This window comes from Fusarium fujikuroi, chromosome FFUJ_chr02, assembly GCF_900079805.1.
Source record: "Fusarium fujikuroi IMI 58289 draft genome, chromosome FFUJ_chr02".
NCBI lineage: Eukaryota > Fungi > Ascomycota > Sordariomycetes > Hypocreales > Nectriaceae > Fusarium > Fusarium fujikuroi.
Window position 1 is genome coordinate 4,684,718 of NC_036623.1, and position 19,195 is coordinate 4,703,912.

Sequence of the window (19,195 nt, forward strand, 5' to 3'; positions counted from 1 at the left end):
GCCTCTCCTATTTATCCTTTGTGAACGCCTAGCTTATTAAATTCTTGCTTGTCCAGAGAGATCCCGTGTGACGTATGCGGCCAATTGTTTTCGCGAACGTACAATAAGAATCGACATGTCGAGACCAAACATCCCCGGTTCCAGCTCGGCCCAGACGCCAACGGACTGGTCCAGGGTAGCGTGCGATTGACATTTTAAGGCCAGTGAATGGCACAAGAATTGAGGAAGACACTCGTGGTATTCCGTTTTGTAGCGGGAAAGGACATTTTACGCGGAAACGTTTTACACGTAAAATATTTTGGTGTTGCAGTGCAGCTGCTGGAGCGGTTTGGGTAGCGCCATGGACAGCGGGATGGTGATGCAGTATCCTGGGCTGTCATTGCAGATTCACCTGCTGCTTTGTTGTACCACTGACGGCTCATGCTGTTCCAACCGTCATAACCTCTTATAGCACCTTTCTTTATGGAAGTTAGATCAGTGACAATTGAAGGCTTTTCAGTTTCATCATTTTCTCTGTAACAATGTTCCCCCCTCCCTAAATCTACGGCAGCAACGGCGGTGTTATCCTTGAGCTACGTAACACGATGGCGGTGCCGTGCAAACACGCGTCGCAAATCCGCCGAAATCCCCGACCACAAATGATCGATATCGCCATATTTGCCTCTTTATTCTCGTCATAAGTGATGCAAACAGTCAAGTTCTGTGATGATCACCTACTGACTGGGTCCCGCGGGAGGCCTCGGGCCCCGGTAGGTAGGCAATTTGAGTTTATCTACAAGAAACTTAGCGAACGCCGGGGTTAAACGCGTTTAAGATTAAAGATCTGAATAAGCACAAATGCCAATAAAATCACCGACCGTGGAGTGGAATTGAGGCTTGGCCAAGCACACGACAGTTGCCGCGTGGCTGCCAACCTGTTCTATATGTATTCCAAAATAGCAGCACACGATACTGAAACAAGCCTAAGTCCCAGGTACAGCGCGGAATGGGGATCGCCACAAGAGAGTCAGTGAAACAGTTGGGGTGGAGCTGAGGGTTACACCTAAGAGGTCGATGATGGAATTGCGGCTGGTGATGACATGTAAAAGATGGCGCAGACCTTGGAAGGGCCTAAGATCGGCGCAGGGATGAGCTGAATAGTAGGTTGTGGTTGGGTGATGTGGGTGGGACATGACGCAGTGCGCTATGATTCTTCATGCAGGGCCTGAAATGACAGGAGAGAAAGCAGGCAATCAAGCTGAGGGAGGCAGGGGAGCCGAGAGCTATATCAATGAGAGGTTCTGCTCCTGTTTCTCTCCTCCATCATTCTCAATCATTCACCTAAACATCTACATCTCTTCCTCAAACATTCAACCAGTCCATCAATACATCTCCATCACATAACTACACCTAAACCCACACACAACAACAACACTCAAGATGCTCTACACACAAGTCGCCCTCCTCGCAGCCGCAACCCTCGTCGCCGGCAACGCAGCTCCCCAGCCCAAGATCACCCAACGCGCCGTGCTCCCCCGCGACATCATCCCCGACGACATCAAGTCCTGGGCCGAGAGCAAAGCCTCCGCCGCCGGCCAAGACGTCGACGACTGGGTCAAGAGCCACTACTCCGAAGCCGAGCAATGGGCCTCCGACAAGGGCGGCGACGCCAAGACCTGGGCTGAAGGTCAAGCCTCCGACGCACGCGACAAGGGCTCCGAGATTGCCTCCCGCGCCAGTACCGCTTTTGATGGAATCAGCTCCAAGGTTCGCACTGCTGTTGATGAGGCTAGTGCTAGTGCCTCTGCGGCTACGAATAACGACAATGCTGCTGCTACTGTTGGCGGTGGACAGGCTGGTGTTGTTGCGTTCCTGGCGGCTGTTGGTGCTGCTGTCTTTGCCTTCATGGCTTAAGTGCTTCATGACTTGTTTTACTTGCGACACCTTGATACCTTATGCGGCATGGACTTCAATTTGCATCGGAGTTTACGGAACACTGAGGGGCTTAGAGAACGGCGACATTTAGAATGTGTGGTCGGGAATGGCTCGGTCAGGGAATGGGAATGGATTGACGCTGAATCATGAGAGCGACAAAGACTTGCTTAGAAACAATTTTAACGTATACGAACCTTCAATCGCCTTGACAATGTGATGATTGTATGTTAATGCTCATGTCGAGTGTCTTGTCTAACTCAGCAAACCGCCTGTGACCTGATGCATTTGTTCTATGATACATACTCATCTACAATAATATACAATTCTATACCCGGTATCCAAGCAAACAATGAGTCGCGATTCTATCCATCATCACTTTTTACAACATCATTCACATATTCATCACTGCTTACCCCTTAGCTGCAACCCATACGGCGCAAGCTGCTCCGCCGTAACCCTCGTCGGCGCCTTGACAAACGGATCATCACCCTTCATCGTCTTCGGAAACGCAATGACATCCCTCACAGTCGTCGTATCCGTCAAAAGCGCAACCAACCGATCAAAGCCCAGCGCAAATCCCGCATGCGGCGGACACCCTGCCTTCAACGCATCGAAGAGATGCGCAAAGTCCTCGATCCTACTATCCTTCATCTTGAGGATATCCCGCATGATGAACTCCTGCACGGCGGGTATGTGGATACGTTCGCTGCCGCCGCCGACCTCTACGCCGTTGAGGACGAGATCGTATGCTGCGCTCTTAGCCTGCAATGGGTCTGTGAAGAGGAGTTCAAGATCGTGCTTGGACTTGGGCGCTGTGAAGGGGTGGTGCGCTGCTGCGATGCCAGCGGAGCCTTCTTGGCCTGGATCGTTGTCCTCGCCGGTGGGCTTGAACATGGGAAAGTCGATTACCCAGACGAATTGCATTGAGTCGGGAGTACCGGGTGCGGGGAGGTCTTCTACGAGACCGTTGGCGAGAAGCTTCTTGTACAGCTCGCTGCGGATTTCGCCGATTGCTGTGGAGGCGCGGTAGTATTGACCCTTTGGCTTCTCGCGGGCTTGAAAGACGAGGATATCACCCTCTAGAACACCCTTTCCGCCCGTTGCGATATTGACGACTTCGTCGCATTCTACACCGAGTGAAGAGAAGCCGCCGCGCGGTTGTCTCGAGTCGCAGACTAGTATCACTGGCATGCCGTCTTTGTTCTCGCGAAGGTGTTTCGGTAGTGATTCGATGAACTCTTCAGTGAAGCGCTTTGGTCTTGGGATATCGTCGTCGAGATCTTTGACGGGGATGTGGAAGGCTTCGATGAGGGGGTCTTTGAGGTACGTCATCATGCTGGCGAACTGCTCGCACATTTCGTTCGGTATCGTGTGGATCTGGAAGTGTTAGTGGTAGATTGACGAGGGGAATATGCGATGTACTCTTCCTGGGAGGCGCAGGTCTGGCTTGTCGGTTCCGTACATCGAAATGCACTCTTGGAACGTAAGTGTCGTGACCTTGTGCTGAACCGGTTCATCGGCAGGACGAGAACCTTGGGGAATGTCTGCAATCACAGGCACACGACTTCCCCGGATGTTCTTGTAGCTATGCGCCGGTCTCAAGACTTCAAGCGACCGTAGTACAATATCTGTAACATCCTTCCTCACCACCTCCGCATTCGCAAATGCCCACTCCATATCAAGCTGCGTAAACTCAGGTTGCCGATCCGTGCGAGCGTCCTCATCACGATAGCAGCGCGCCCACTGCATGTATCGCGAAACACCACTGGCCATGAGGACCTGCTTGTACTGCTGGGGACTTTGTGTGAGAGCGTATGCGAAACCAGGACGACGAGTTGGCACCAGGAATTCTCGTGCGCCTTCGGGCGTTGACTTGAATAGTGTTGGAGTCTCGATGTCTGTGAAGCCCTTCTCTTGCAGACCGGCGGTCAATTGTCCCTTGAGCCATGATCGGAATTGAAGTCTGGCTAGGAGCTCGGGGTGATGGCGGAGCTGGTAATGGCGCTTGGTATCGGGGAATATGACGTCGAGTGTCACAATGAGGTTTTGCTGGACGTCGTTCAATGGTCGGATGTTTTTGACATAAAATGTTCGCTTGGAGGGTTGTTTCTCGGCGTCTGGGCTTGGGCTCGTTTCGCTTTCGGTGCTTACGACAACAGGACTTGTTGCACGAATACTTCGAAAGAGTGTAGACGCTTCAGGGTATTTCGTCGAGTCGGCGCATAGTTGAATGACTTCGCCGGATGGTAGAACGAGATCGGCAAACGAGAGCTTTGACGACATGTTCCTCCTCTTATTCATGAACCCCGCATACTGCCCGTTGGCACCAGGCGTAGTCGGTATACCCGCATTGCTATCTGGCGCACGTTAGCACCGACCTAGCGGGCATTGAAGTCGTCGTACACTGATCCCAGAGCTTGAGAACATCGTCTTTGGTGGGCTGAGCTTTTGAGTAGGAGATGGAGGAGTGGCTGAAGCTTCGGGGGAGGAATTGTCGGGTGCGCAAGGTAGTTGAGGATCGAGTGCATGTGCTGAGGCGCAAGGAGGCGCGACAGCGAGAGAGAGGGAGCGCCATGGCTATTGTTGTGTCAATTGAGGCATTGGATTGCTTGGAGGAGGATGGTGGGTCGATTGACTTGGAATTTCGTGGTGAGCTTCGGTGAGAGGGGCTTATCGATAAGGAACCATCTACGCTCCTCGGCACCGCTGCTCTCCTGCATTGCAGACGACAGCACGGTTACACTGACGTCTCTCTTGAGACGAAGAACATGGCTTCGACAATACATTTTTTATGGTTGAAGGCGGCTCATCTGACATTCCCCTCGCGTGCGCCAACGTTCTTCACGCGGACTAGAGCGTCAGCACCAACAGCCACCAAATCCTGACAATGAATCAGGGCTGAATTAGTCGAGTCACGCTTCAATTGGTGATGATGCTTGAATGTCATATCCAAATGGTATTATGCCGCGCTTGCTATGCTTTTTTTTATGATACAGAGCCCCAATTCGAGCGTACATTAATTATCTGGGACGAAGATCAATCTTCCCTTGGTGTAACGATACTTCGTCGTCGCCAGATCCCCGATCACTGGGATCACCATGTGGTATGCTTCCATCACTTGTTGCCAGTCCTCTTTGACTTGAGTTGGGTTCATATGCATCGTCTATGCGATGAAAATGCCCAGTCTTTCCACCCGTGCCTCCAATCGTGACGAGTTCTGTTTGCATTCCGGTGCGAACAGCTGCATCTTTTCTGGATGTGACGCTTTCGAACTTGGATGAGATCATGAGCATCAGTGGTCGGAGTGTTGGGAGGCAGAGGGCGATGGTTCCGCAGGCGACTTCGACAACACACCAGGTGCAAGCTGTAGCGAGGGTCCCTGTTCAAGTTAGTTGAGAGTCGCAGGCGTGCGTGTCGCTCGAGTTCTTACATGTTGTATCTATAGGGTCGAATTGCATGATGGTTGTGAATCGGTAGATACTGGCGAACAAGACACTAAACGGGTCAATACCAAGGACTCGCGGGCTGGTGGACGAGGACTTACAAACTGCCGAGCAAAAAGATAACCAACAGCGACAATTTCTGTGCCATGTTGACCTGCAACTTCAAAATTGGCCCGACCGGCAAACACAAAATCGCGATATCCGTTGCAATATTCGGTATCGCATTGCCAATAAACGACGCCTTGAGGTTGATGCAAGTCCCATAATCAAGCCACGGCATCCAAGCCTTCTTGATCGGGTGGCACTGGAAGATGCACACTGCGCAAATCGCAATCCACCAGCCAATTACGACTGCAGCGATGATGGCCGAGGCCAATCGGAAGTTTCGAGATGGGAAGATGCGCAGGTACATCGATAGAAGGGCGAGTTTGATGAGCATCACCGCTGTGACATAGATGCATTCGAAGGCGAGGAGGATCTTGAAGAAGATTATTAGATCTTCTTCCGACACGCGCTTTGCATGCTTTCCGAGGCCATACGCAATCACTGATCAATTATTAGCAACGATACAAACCCCAATGAATGGTCTTACTTACTGCCATAATTGAGACCACCTGTGATGAACACAAAGACCTAACACATTGTCAGAATTGTACAACTCTTGGCACCCAACCAAACCCACCAGCGCTACCAGAGTCAACCAGTCATCAGTTCCAAATCCAATCCTCACATATCGCGCCCAGAACCGCAGAGCGACAAACACAGCGGACAGAACGAGAACAATTGTCGTCGTGGCATTGAGCTCGCTGCTCCGATCGGTATTCTCGTCACGGCCATACAACGAGGCCATACTGAAGAAGAAACCGATGATGCTGAAACAAGAAAAAGGGAGACCAAGTTCACATGAGGGGATGCCGTAGGGATGAAGTAACGAGAGAGAGCAATGCACCACAGTATGAAAAGCATTCCAGAACTAGCCGGGCTTTAAACTTAGTTTCGAATCTCGAATCCGCCCCGGATATTTTCTTCTCACAAGTGTTCGATAAACCTCCCGTCCGTTTCTCACTACTGAACACGCTAGCTGGGCGTTGCGAGGTGAGGTGACATCGCGAGCGAGGCAAGGGTCTGCATCAACGAGTGGCTTTTTTCGACGCCACCGGGGAAGACTCCCTAACTTTGCGGACGACCATCCCATCGACCAGTCAGACACTCACGGATGCATTTAGCGTTGTCAGTTGTCAATTTCCGTCGAGTCAAGCCCGGCGAGTCCCCCTTTATTCGCATTGTTGCCCAATCTAAACCTGCGAGAATGAAGATCTTTGTTGCTCGCAAAAGCAAAAAAAGAAGCAAAACATACGTACGTGACGAGTCAGAGCGGTAGACTATTGGGAAAAAATTGCAGCGTTGCATTCGTACTGTAACCAATTCGGCTCTAATATGGATCGATACCTATTTTGAAGTCTGAGCTAGACAAGGGACGTGGCTGTTTTTGGATCCATTGAAATGCGGCACCGCGCGAGACAACAGTTGAGGTCTGAGCAACCTACAGCCTTATCATCTTAAAAATGCACCTAAGAAGCCCTGTCTAGTGCTTCGACGGCGGACGGAACCAGTGCCCCGTGTGCTGATCAGTCTCGGTTAGGCTCCAAGTCTTTCTTTCGGAAATCAACGGTTTTAACTGGTCTCCTATTAGCTCTTTGACCTTATTGTGAGCAGTCACATAAGTCAATGAAGAATTATTGCTTTCACAATTAACCGAGTCTGAGCTCGACGGACGTCGAGTTGAGTTTCGATGTTTGAATCAGATGAAACAATTCGCCCGGGATTTCGGCACCTTTGATACCCAGCAGCGTGGTATCGTCACTGGAACACGCAACCCTTGCACCATGCTAGGCGAACGAATTAGTTATTCTCCGGCGTTCTTTCTGAGCCTGGTTTGGCGTTCACCTCCTTAATTCACCAAATTCCCGGGAATACTGAAACAGAGAATGTCATTGTTAAGAGCGATCTGCCATTATAATTCCTCTATTTGATCTGCGAAATCAAGGTCTCGAAATCAACCAGGTCCCAGACCTGGGCGAATTTTCCATCCACGACATGGTACAGCGTGAACTGATTCGTCTCAATCTTGCGGCCTGTGGCTTTGTAGCCTCGAAAATCACCCTTGTGAGTGCCCGTGACTTTGAAGAGAAGGGAAAGATAGTCGCCTTCGATGGTCAGGTTTCGCAGGTTCCAGTGCCAGTCGGGAAATGCGTCGATCATGGGCTTGAAGGAAGATGTTGCTTCTTGTGGGGTTATAGGCTTGTCGTTGACGACGAGGGGGGACGCGTAGAATGATCTCATTGCTTCAAAATCATGAGCGTTGCAGTGTTCCAGATATGTTTTGTATAACGCTCGGTACTCGTCAATTGAGTTGGATTGGCCGGGTGCTTGTTGGCTGGCCATTGTTTTGGTACGATGGGGCAAAACTAGCTTGTTTGGAAAAAGATAGCGATGAACCGTTGACGGGGAGCTTGTAAGGGGTATACGAAGCTAGACGAGAGTGGAGCTGCTAATGGATCTTGGATATTAGACAAACGTTCTATGTACAAACACTGGTAATTTATATTTGGATTGCGAGCAGCAGTATTGTCTGATGATATTATCCAAAGCTTACATTGTCGCTGACTGATCTTTGTCATGGATGAGCATGTATGATGATAGGCTGGAAAGAGAGTCAGCGCAGCATATTGCCTAAAATCGATAGAATCATATGCAGGCCAAGATATGACCGTCAGGCCGAGGAGTTCTGTCCTTTTGCAATGATGATATACACATATAAGATCTCTGCTGGATCAGTCAACTCAGAAATTGAGGGAATAGGGGAAAATCAATCATCCGAAATGAATCACAACGCTTCGGAGCTGGAAGTGACGAAGCCAGGTCTGGCGAGATGTGAACATCTGTCAAGACAATAGCGACTGGTGGTACGTACTTCTTAGAGAAACCGAGATGGACTTGACATTGACAGTGAATCCTCTAGGGTTATTCATATCCGTGTCGGCACCTGCAGAGGAAACAAGAACCCGTGGAAGATTCGGCCAGTAACTCTGCTTACGCCCATCAAAATGAGGCTCTGTACAAGAAGGATGGTCCCAGTTGGCATGTCAAGCTGCATTTGACATTGACTTTGCTAGGCCAAGCTAACCAAGACCCAGATTGAACTCTATCGACTTCTTTGGACTGTGCTCCTTTTCGACAAGGAGAACCCTGATCGGCGAAGTGTTAGCCGCGTTTGACGCATGCCATATCCAACTAAGCCCCATTCAAATCTAGCCCAAACCCACAGCTTTATCAGAATTGACTCGCGCTCTGCAGCGTGAACCCTGCGCGCGTCGTAACGAGATATGAGGGACCCTGCGAACGAGTGGATTTAACTGAAACTGAACCCCTCAACGAGTGAGGCGTTTCTAGTCCAGTCCGTGAGCCAATACTTATTCTATCGTGCTTCCCCTCCATACTCTCTTCAGTTCGCTAACTATCTTAGCACTCTATTTGAACCTCATCATGTCTAACCCTACTATCGTCTTCGCTCCTGGTGCGTGGCACACAGCTGATTGCTACGATGTCGTGCGGAAAGAACTCCACGCCAAGGGCTGGGAGACTGAGGCTGTTGATTACCCCTCTGTCGGCGCCGAGCCTCCTACTAAGGGACTGAGCGATGATGTCGCCGCTGTGCGAACTGTTGTTGAGAAGTTGGCTGAGGAGGGTAAGAAGGTCATGGTTGTTGTGCACTCGTACGGTGGCCTTGTCGGCGCTGAGGCGGTTAAGGGCTTGGGCTTGAAGCAGCGCGTGCAGGAGGGCAAGACAGGCGGCGTGATTCAGCTTGTTTATCTGAGTGCTTTCGTCATGCCAAAGGGAGTTAGCATCCTTGCGGCCCTTGGAGGACAGTATCTTCCTTGGATGCGAGTCGAGGTGAGTTGTATATCGCTCATATCACGATGATTGCCTAACGATGAACAGGGAGACTATGTCTACGCTGACACCCCCGAAAACATCTTCTACCACGATGTTGATCCTGAAACGCAAACCAAGGCTATTGCTGCGTTGAAGCATCAGTCTCGTCGCGTGTACACCGACAATGTGGAGTATGAGCCGTGGCACGACGTTCCCTGCTTCTTCATTTTCTGCGATGAAGACCGTGCTATTCCTTTGGCTATTCAGGAGAATCTGGCTTCTACGCTGGGTCCTAATGCTGGAAGCTTTCACATCAAGAGCTCTCACTCGCCGTTCCTGTCGCTGCCGAAGGAGACGGTTGAGGGGCTGGAGAAGGCTGCTCAGGATGGGTTGACTAAGAGCTCAAGCTAGATTTGTTGAGGGATTTTATGGTATGAGTTCAATTTTAGCGAATGAAAATCATGATTTGATGGGAGATAAATTGCTGTGCAATTTGTGACGAGTATATGCTGCTTCGACCACATATAGGTTTGAACTCGTGATCAGACTCAAATCATCCGTTGGTGATTCACTCATTTCATGTTGTACAAGATATTTATTCCTGGAGATGGTTTTGTACACAAGACAGACCTACTTGGCTTTTCGCACGTGGACTCTTGAACTTTGTATAGAGTTTTGAGTGTTTAGGCACCGAGTCCAGGCAGCCATCTTTCCCCTGACTTTCACTTTCTCTCGTCTCTCGATCCAATCACAAATCAAAACCTTGTTCGAAAGATCTCATCGGCGCTTTGTCTTCGTCTGTGATGATATCATGGAAAACCTTGATTTCTTGTCCAGCTATAAAGCCCGCAGTGTCCCCTCTTCACCCCTCACCTATCCCGTGAAAAACCTATCTTCGTTCAAACATGCCCTCTGACATCTTCAACCGGCTCCCGCCCGAGATTCACATCAACATCGTGAAATATCTCAAGGCTGAGGAAGGCAACACCATGCTTCATGCAATGCAAGCTTTGGCAAACCATGCTTTAATTCAGGACTTTGGATCTCTTTCAACCTATAACTTACTTCGAGACGTTCGATCTTTTACCTCGGCTTCCCCAACCGCAAGACGCTATTTCTATGCCAATCAATGCGCCTCTTTTGTACGGCCATATATCCAAAACATATCTAAGATTTTCCAGGACGAATCACTTGTACCCTTAGCAGTGATTCTCCTGCAAGCGAGAAAGATACGTGCTCGGGCTCGTGGGCTAACGTCCCCCCAGATCGAGCAGAGCATCAAACCTTGTCTCGACGCGTTCACTCGCTTCGAAAAATCAGAGCCTGAAGAGGAATGGAAAGAGGACTTGGGTTGCATTACAGCCCTAATTGACATGAATCGGGAATTTGATCACATCGTGTATCAATATTCTTCGCAGGAAAGGTGGTCATATCAAGTTCCCCAATCTTCATATCGGAGCAATTTCATCAATCACTTCCTCCGTTACGACCTTTATTGCCAACTAGGATGTCACGGGGAAGAAAAGCTCTTTGCAGAAAACGAACACATCAAAAAACTCGAATCTCATCTCTACAAGCTCATTCTACCAAAACCCCAAACTGGCAGCTGGGAAGCACTCAACATGATATGGTTGATTAAAAAGATACTCAAAAGCATCATACGGTCCGTCGATTCCCAAGTCCAATATGTAGGGGATGGACGAAAAGAGATAAACCAGGTGGACGAAATTATACGCCAAGGAGGGCCATCGGATTTCGTCATGCAGCGCCTCCGAGAATGCCGCTTTAAATCAAGACTCGAGTATGATACTAAGATATTTCTGGATCACGCTTGTCTACAGGGTTATCCTTTTATCCTCTCCTTAAGACAACCCACAAGAGATGCACGGAAAGCATTGATCGATATGTTTTTCAAAATCACAGTTGAGAAATTGCAAGAGAAGGCTGGGATGTCCGGGTCTACTCGATGTGCTAGGAGGCTAGAAAGCTTATACCGCTCTATCGCTAGTTGATGGTAACGCGAGATGAGTTTGGAGCTGGATGGATTTTGAAGCACAGAATGCCAGGTTTCACTTCAGTTTGCATGATGTAACTATCTTCCGATAATAGTGAATATTACTTACAAGATAATCTTAGGAGCGTGGCCAGAAGAGAGTTGGCAAGGCGAAACCTTGGATATTGGGTGATCTAAGATGCACAAAAATAAAGTATAAGAAAGAAGAAACCTCTATGAAGCTACTAGATCTTTATAGAAAATTAGGGCCATATAAAGTATTATAAATATGTGCACTTATAGAGCTTGAGAGTTTATATGGAATAAACATTAAATGTTCTCCATTACCTGAAGTTATTTTGATGAGATACTGGCAGCCTTTGCACAAACTAAAGAAACCTGAAATACGAAGCTGAGCGTATAAATATGTAATTACATGCGGAGAAACAGGTAGACTCGCAAGCGCGGCTGTAATAACGTAATAGATAAGAGTAGAAGCACGCTGATTCGAATGCTGAGCCGTAGTTCTGTCGACAAGAAGTCTTTGCCAATTATGCTTTATAGCCGAATAGGCTGCCCCTATCACAAAGGGCTACTGCATGGTGACTTTCTCTTAGCAAGTATAACCAGTTTAACTTATAATTTGAAAACCCTAATGCAAATGCTGCTATATAAGAAACTGTTCTCCCTATTTTGATACTTCCTGTAATCTATTCATGTGAGGCACAACTACTCAAGTCTTGCTGACCAAACCTCATACTGCTAGCAAGACGGCAATACCATAATATCATTCATTATTCAACACATACCATTCATCACCAATATTTATAGAAATGTCTCGCAACACGAGCGATTCCACCGTCTTTCTTGTTGGTGCCGTCGCATCCTTGGCTTTAAGCTTTCTGACCTTCTACCTCCAAAAAGACACTGGACCCCAATTCGAGAAAACTGATTGCTTTGAGAAGCTTCCAGCGGAGCTCAAGTTTCAGATATTCGAGCAACTCGACTCAATGAGCGATGTAGCATTACTCGCCGCTGCTTCTCCGTCAGTACGAGCTTGCTACCGTGCAAACCGAGACAAGATCCTCGGACACCATATTTCCTACATCCGAGAGATATTCTATAATGATGAGCTTATCCCTCTGGCTTTGATGGTTGCGAGGATGCGACGTCGGTTGAAAAGGCGCCAGAACATACATCAACTGGTCGGACTCCTGGAACACTATGTTCATGGGGGCAAGTCTAAATTGTTCCGGAGGAAGTTTGACAACTGGGAAGAGAACCTCGCACAGATCCAAGATCTCGTCAATATGAGCACAGAGGTTCTAAATCTTTGTCCGAGGTCATCCTACGGGCCAACAACAGCATTTTGCAAGCCACTTCTATCCAAGCTGTGGCACCACAGATTCGTGGAAACCTATCTGCGCGAGGAGATCAGTAACACTATGAAGCGCTATGGCGACAGCATAATGCTTCCGCCCAAAGAAAATCTTAGTCCTGAGCTATACGTGTTCTTGTTCACGCGCAACTATGTGGGAAGCTGGCTGCCTGACAGTAATTCCACCCGCCCTACTACCCTACCAACTTGTGTGAAGCTAACATTTACCAGATTATACTGCTGATATAGTAGACCTGAATGTCGCTCTCGGTCGGCTTGATGCTGTAACCTTCCAAGAGATAGGTTTTAGTATTTGCGATCCCTTGGATGGCCTGCGGATGTCAAGAAACAGGAAGCAAGAGATACAAAGTTGGAGAGATGGGCGAAAGGAAGCCTGGAAGGAGGAGGCTGAGAAGGCTGAGAATGGGCAATTGGTGGTTTATGACGGCTTCGGGCGGCTCCTCCGAGCCGATGAAGTCGCTCAAATGGATCTGTCAAACAAAACCACTGTAAAGTCCTACAAAATGTGTTAGTCAGTCATATACCATAGGAAGATCTTGCTATAGCAAGGGGTTCCCCGAGCTTTAGGCTTGATGTAACAAAATGTAAGGTACCCACACTAGGGGCCTAAGGCAACAGGGCTTATATTTTGTACAACAGGATCAAACTACTGGTGATGCTGGGCTAACCTGTCTTAGCCAAAAGATTGGAAATACCGGCTTATATGCCTCTAGGTCCGGCAAAAAGAATCATCATCTAGGTTTCCCTCTTACCAGCTTTACACTATAGCAATTAGTTAGTTATTATCGTAAAATGTTCAAGTTGTTATCTAAATGTGTTATTTACAGTTAAGACTTATTAAACCAGCAGAGAGAACTTGGTATCAATAGAGCAACTAATGTAACACCTGAGGTGTTCAGTTCTGGATGATCATTAGCTACCAGGCTTTGTAATTTAAAGCTAGCATGGGTCTCCTGTAAAACAAATGCCTAAACTGCATCGGGCTTTTCTACCAAACATTACTTGCTCTTGATCTGGCTCATCCAACACTGGATATAAGAAACTCAGAAAATAATATTCTAATACTCAGATAAATGACTATGTATGTATAATGCATTTAATGATATGATGAACAGGAAAATGCGCGCCTCAACTTTTACACACAGTCTACACGAATCATGATGATCCTCGGTTCTAACTACAGATGGCTCCGCTCGGAAAGGCTCGAACGCACAGCCATGGCAGCTCGTGTTCCTTCTTCAATGGCTCCGTCAATAAAGCTACGCCATCCAAGGGCCCAATCGGAGCAGGCAAAGATGATGTTGCCCTGCGTGGCTCGCATGTCGCCAAGATGATTGGTCAGAAGACCAGGTCGAGAGAAGAACCTGAAATTGTTAACTCCGCCATATCAAAGCAAGGGGCATGACTTACCAAGCTCCCTTTGCAAACTCATCCTTGGACCAGTTGTGAAAGACCAAGCGCTTGATATCCATCGGAGCAAAGCCTTGGAAGGCAGCCTTGGTCTTTTCAATGTCCTCCTCAGGATGGAAGTGATTGTGCTGACCGCCAAAGGCCACGATGTGAGTGTTACCAGCAGGGGTCGTACCATCTCCAAAGCCGTATGAGAGCTTGTTGTGAGGGTAGCTGATACTAGTCATGGAGCGAAGATCTCGATCAGAAACCTCAGCATGAACTTTGGTGCACTGGTTGACATGACCAATGTCCGCCGCCGCCTTCTTCCCAGGCATCAGAGGAGGATCGAAATGCACATCATTAAGAGTGTTAAGCGGCATAGCGCTAATCATCTTCAACGCTCTGAACTTCTGGCCACTTCTCGCAGTAACTTCAACACCAACAGGACCACTCTTGACAGAAGCAACGGGGGTGCTAAACGAATATGTCAAGTTTCCACTCGCCAAAGCCTCCTTGAAGAAACGAATAGAGAAACTTGACTGGCCGCCCTTGAACTTGTACTTGACGAGATACTCGATGCAACCTTGGTATGTGTAGCCGCTAAGCGCCCACCAGTGCAAGAACTCGTAGAAGCTAGTGGTCTCAAGGGTACCGCCGCTGCAGAGAAGAACAAAGGCTTCCAGGCATATACGCTCGTTGGGGGTGAGATCGTTTTCGATCTCGGCGAGACGGTCTGCAATGGACATGCGGTCGTATTTGGCGGCTGTTGGGCCGAGATTTGCGCTGTGAGGGAAGACTAATGCTTCACGACCGGCTTGACCGTCGATGTTGACAAGTTTCTCAAGACCACTTTGCATTAGTTGATCCTGGGTTCGTTAGTCTGAATTCTTGACTTCTTATAGAGACACTGGGCTTACCTCTTCCTCGTGGGTGAACTTTTGGGTGCCCTCTGGTGTCACCAGAAGATACTTATTGACGCCTCTTGAGAAGTCATATGAGATCTCAAGTTCATCTTGCATGCCGTATCTGGAGATTTCACGCCATACGTTTGGTTGTCCCCAGTATACCCAGGTACCACCCATTTCATATGGATAGCCCTCGATGTTTGAGCTCCATGACCGGCCTCCAATACGATCACGAGCTTCAATGAGCAACACTTTGAGGCCTGGTGTTTGTTAGTAATGCGTCGTGATTTAGAAGGACTTAAACTCACCAGCAACGGCTGCATCACGAGCTGCAGTTAGACCACAGTAACCCGCACCAACAACAATCACATCGAACTTTATGTTCTTGTCTGAGAGATTGGTAGGAGGGTTGATAGCTCCAATGCATGGGACACCAGCCTTGAGTCCTTGGGACTCAGTCCATGAGAAGCCGTCTCGAGAAGACATTGTGAGGCCGCTTTGTTGTCAAACTTGATAACAAAGACTGGATTACGCGTCCCTCGAGTCAAGACAACTCGAATGCTAAAGACACTTGGGCAACAAAACAAGAATGATAGACAGAATCAACCAGAAGTATCGTCGAGGACGGCTACTCATTTTATCCTCGGTCCGTGTTCTCATCCTCGCCCCCAGTGCCCATTTCCCCAAACGGAAATTTCGCGAGAAGATAACGATGATCCTCTATCTAGCCCAAAACCTCACGATACGAAGATCTCGCCCCATCGCGATATCAGCTATCTCTGACGCGAATTACCGCATCCGGTAATTTTGCGAGAGACCCAGACAATCTAGATCTCCCCCGCAATCCGCTAGGACCCAGCATCAAGGTTGGCGCTAGCAAGCAAATTCCTTGGCCATTCCGGAAACCAATGAACTATGTCATTCTTCTCGTAAATCTGCCGGATTTGGTATATTCAGTGGAGATGCACTGATATCGCAAAACCTGGGGTAATGGACCATGTCTTATCAGGATATCTCGGCAGATTGGAAGTGTTTTGATGATAAGTTGACAGTCAAGGCAGTGTAGATTGACGTGCTGTTGGAGATTCGTGCAACGGTGGCCCCCTTTCCCTGATAGGTCTTATTAACGCAAGTGGCTCGGCCGTGTGACCTTGGGAAACGAGTATATGAGTCAAGCGTTTTCTCCATTGATACTCCAACGAGAAAACACTTCATTATAACAGAACGCAATAACCGCCAAAGATGACTTCTTCAACGCAGGAGGGCGCTCTTCAGCAGCGTCTCTCGACTTTGACCATGGTTGCTATGGCCTTTGCCATTCTCAAGTTCGTCATACCCTGTTTGTTCTTGGCGTTCACTAACCCCCTCGCCAGTACATGGATTGCACTCGCTGGTACTATGGCGTACATTCTCCCTTCCGGGGGCTCTGTGTCGTTTATCTATGGATTCATAGTTTGTGTCCTTTGTAATCTGGCTCTTGCTGCTAGTCTGGGAGAAATGGCGGCACTTTGGCCAACTGCTGGTAAGCACAGACTCGATTATGTCCTAGGAACAATGGCTGATTACTTCTAGGTGGACAGTATCACTTTATGTACGCTCTTTGTACACCGAAATGGAAACGGTCTATGGTACGCTGAACTCACTAACTCAAGAACAAAGACTAACACTTGAAAGAGTTTCTTCGTTGGATGGACCAACATTGCCGGCTGGTTGACCATCGTGACAACTCAAGCCTTCTTTGCTGGTAAGATATCGTAAATGGACGTCAGTAAATCGATTACTAACAGGTACAACCTAGCTCAACTAATCTCCGCCGCAGCCGTCGTCGCTTCGAATAACGCATACGAGGCAACACAATGGAAAACATATCTCTTCTTCCTCGCCATCCTTACCTTTGGAACGGTCGGCAATGTATGGGGCAACAAGATCCTGGGTCGTTGGAACGATATGGCTTGTATGTACCCCCTCGACAAGTTCCGCTTCGTCAACTGACCATCTCGATAGTATATTGGTCCGTCCTCTCGGTTGTAATCATGAGCATCATTCTTCTTTCCATGTCGCCGAAGACAGATGCTCGTCAGGTCTTTACAGAGTTCAGAAATGAGACTGGCTGGTCAGATGGTGTCGCTTGGATCCTTGGCTTACTCCAATCTGCTTTGTCGCTCATCGGGTTTGATGTCGTCTTGCATTTAACTGAAGAGATGCCTAACCCATCAAGAGATGCACCTCGAGCAATGATGCTAGCTATAGTCATCGGCGGTGTCACGTAAGTCGTTCTATCCCTTCTGCTCTATGGCCGTTGCTAACCTGGTTCAGCGGCTTCCTGTTCATCCTCGTCATCCTCTTCTGCCTCACAGACCCAGAAACGATCCTAGCCTCCAACACAGGCATGCCCATCGTCGAACTCTTCCTCCAGAGCACAAAGAGTCGTGCCGCTGCAACTATCCTAGCCCTTATGCTAAGTGTCTGTTTCATCAACGGCACATCAGCCAGCATCACCAGTGCCAGCCGTCTTCTATACGCCATGGCTAGAGACAAGGGTATCATCTGCCATAACTACTTTGCGCATATTGAACCGAAACTCGACGTCCCGGTCCGCACAATCACCTTGTGTTTCATCTTCAACGTCCTCTTTGGGCTCTTGTATCTTGGTCCTGCTGTGGCTTTCAGTGCTTACATTGCTTCGTGCACTATCTTCCTCAATGTATCGTATGTCGGACCTGTCATTGCCTTGTTGGTCAGAGGTAGAGGTATCCTCAAGGAGTACCAGACAAGGAAGACACCAGCCAGGATGGGCTTGAGGACTGGTGCTGTTGTCAATGGCATCGCAAGTGTCTTTGTCGTTGTCATAACCATCGTAAGTACAAGATGCCTTGACCTTTTCAACTCCTCGCTGACTCCTCGCAGTTCTTCTGTTTTCCAACTGCCCTCCCCGTGTCAGCTAATACCATGAGTAAGTATATCCGTCCTTAATACTTAGAGGTTTACTAATCTGGACAGACTATGTTTCCGCTGTCGTCGGCGTTTTCTACGTACTTCTTGCCTTGTACTGGATGATCTATGGCAAGACCTTTGAAGGCCCTGTAAGTCAACCACGAAATCTAAGTGAAAGTCTTATTCATCTTCTAACACAATACCAGAACTTTGAGGCCATCATTGGACAGCCTTTACAGATCAAAGGAGAACATGAGACGGAAGCAGTTCAGGAGAAGTCTGAAACGTCAACGAAGGCTTGACTCTTAATCCGATATTTATTGCAACTCAGAGGATAGGTATGACAATAAAGTTTTCATTCAGATCATTGTTAAGAGGAGAATAGTGAGTCGCAAGTGCTTGAACAAACAGTGGCATTGTTCACAGGACAGATCTCTCACACCCATGACTCTTGAGAAGCAAGAAAATATATGACTAGGTTGAGCTAAAGCTCCACTAAACTACTCTAAACTACTCTAAATGCTTTCGCAGCTTAGGATATGCTTAGGGTCATCGTGTTTGTAACGTCCCGCCTTGTTCCTTAGTTGAGAACGATGGTGCTGCAGTATAGTCTAGGGTCGGGAACCTCTGGTTGAAGCGTTAAAGATTATTTGAACTCGAATGGAGTCGCGATGTCGCAAAAAGCAGGATGGACTGGAGAGGCCGGTTCCGGTTCATACAGCCCTGTAGCTGTCTTTCGATGATGCGCCTGGAACTTCTGTTGAGGGATAGGTATCTCAGCGAATGGTGTGTGTTTAACGAGATTTGAGGCACTAACCTTATGATCCATGTTGTTCAAATCCTCGTGTAGACCCTGGCTATTTGCAAAGACCTTTTTGAACACTTTGCAACCAACAACGCGGCAGACGCGATGACCAATAAACTCCCAGTCCGTTGGAGAGATAGGAATACAAAGCCGAAAATAGGCATGCTTCTGCAATCCTTGGGAGGTTGGCGAATGGCCATAATCTGGTCAAAGTCGGGTAGAGGAGGCGGGGTGAAGGAGGCGCTGGTGGTGAAGAACATGTCGGCCATTCGAAGTCGGCAAGTGACAGAACAGGGTAAGAATCAAATAGCTCAAGCTTGTGAGCTTAATACTTGTTGGAGTAGGAGGTAGAAAATTGCTGTCAAAGGATAGAGAGGGGGATATCCAGCCACTCGTGGTTGTGAGAAGCGCTAATTGAGAGTCAAGCCTCGGTGATTAGCTTAACATGATATATTCAGATCATTATTACAAAGG

At 48.3% G+C, this 19,195-nt stretch overlaps 9 protein-coding genes; 5 read left to right on the plus strand and 4 right to left on the minus strand.

Annotated features, from left to right (window-relative positions):
- Positions 1-1,419: 1,419 nt before the first annotated feature.
- On the plus strand, positions 1,420-1,893 carry FFUJ_03826 (uncharacterized protein; the record flags this gene model as incomplete). The annotated part of the gene is made up of 1 exon (XM_023572958.1): positions 1,420-1,893. One exon carries the CDS (start codon positions 1,420-1,422, stop codon positions 1,891-1,893), a length of 474 nt encoding a protein of 157 aa, XP_023426993.1.
- A 423-nt stretch (positions 1,894-2,316) lies between these two features.
- On the minus strand, positions 2,317-4,489 carry FFUJ_03825 (related to aspartate--tRNA ligase, mitochondrial; the record flags this gene model as incomplete). XM_023572959.1 has 3 exons in its annotated part: positions 2,317-3,291; positions 3,337-4,271; positions 4,318-4,489. 3 exons carry the CDS (start codon positions 4,487-4,489, stop codon positions 2,317-2,319), a joined length of 2,082 nt encoding a protein of 693 aa, XP_023427129.1.
- Positions 4,490-4,934: 445 nt separating this feature from the next.
- On the minus strand, positions 4,935-6,207 carry FFUJ_03824 (related to integral membrane protein; the record flags this gene model as incomplete). XM_023572960.1 is given in 5 exon segments in its annotated part: positions 4,935-5,293; positions 5,345-5,439; positions 5,459-5,903; positions 5,954-5,990; positions 6,040-6,207. The coding sequence occupies 5 exon segments, from the start codon at positions 6,205-6,207 to the stop codon at positions 4,935-4,937; spliced, it is 1,104 nt and encodes a 367-aa protein (XP_023427240.1).
- A 1,175-nt stretch (positions 6,208-7,382) lies between these two features.
- Positions 7,383-7,802, minus strand: FFUJ_03823 (related to aspartate--tRNA ligase, mitochondrial; the record flags this gene model as incomplete). The annotated part of the gene is made up of 1 exon (XM_023572961.1): positions 7,383-7,802. The coding sequence occupies one exon, from the start codon at positions 7,800-7,802 to the stop codon at positions 7,383-7,385; it is 420 nt and encodes a 139-aa protein (XP_023426994.1).
- A 1,101-nt stretch (positions 7,803-8,903) lies between these two features.
- Positions 8,904-9,704, plus strand: FFUJ_03822 (related to signal peptide protein; the record flags this gene model as incomplete). XM_023572963.1 has 2 exons in its annotated part: positions 8,904-9,311; positions 9,360-9,704. The coding sequence occupies 2 exons, from the start codon at positions 8,904-8,906 to the stop codon at positions 9,702-9,704; spliced, it is 753 nt and encodes a 250-aa protein (XP_023426995.1).
- Positions 9,705-10,198: 494 nt separating this feature from the next.
- FFUJ_03821 (uncharacterized protein) lies at positions 10,199-11,305 on the plus strand (the record flags this gene model as incomplete). The annotated part of the gene is made up of 1 exon (XM_023572964.1): positions 10,199-11,305. One exon carries the CDS (start codon positions 10,199-10,201, stop codon positions 11,303-11,305), a length of 1,107 nt encoding a protein of 368 aa, XP_023426996.1.
- An 814-nt stretch (positions 11,306-12,119) lies between these two features.
- FFUJ_03820 (uncharacterized protein) lies at positions 12,120-13,197 on the plus strand (the record flags this gene model as incomplete). XM_023572965.1 has 2 exons in its annotated part: positions 12,120-12,840; positions 12,896-13,197. The coding sequence occupies 2 exons, from the start codon at positions 12,120-12,122 to the stop codon at positions 13,195-13,197; spliced, it is 1,023 nt and encodes a 340-aa protein (XP_023426997.1).
- Positions 13,198-13,862: 665 nt separating this feature from the next.
- On the minus strand, positions 13,863-15,468 carry FFUJ_03819 (probable monoamine oxidase N; the record flags this gene model as incomplete). XM_023572966.1 has 4 exons in its annotated part: positions 13,863-14,049; positions 14,096-14,943; positions 14,995-15,242; positions 15,291-15,468. 4 exons carry the CDS (start codon positions 15,466-15,468, stop codon positions 13,863-13,865), a joined length of 1,461 nt encoding a protein of 486 aa, XP_023426998.1.
- Positions 15,469-16,224: 756 nt separating this feature from the next.
- On the plus strand, positions 16,225-18,218 carry FFUJ_03818 (related to HNM1-Choline permease; the record flags this gene model as incomplete). XM_023572967.1 has 10 exons in its annotated part: positions 16,225-16,307; positions 16,356-16,504; positions 16,555-16,610; positions 16,657-16,726; positions 16,781-16,936; positions 16,987-17,248; positions 17,299-17,839; positions 17,890-17,935; positions 17,983-18,065; positions 18,123-18,218. 10 exons carry the CDS (start codon positions 16,225-16,227, stop codon positions 18,216-18,218), a joined length of 1,542 nt encoding a protein of 513 aa, XP_023426999.1.
- Positions 18,219-19,195: the final 977 nt, after the last annotated feature.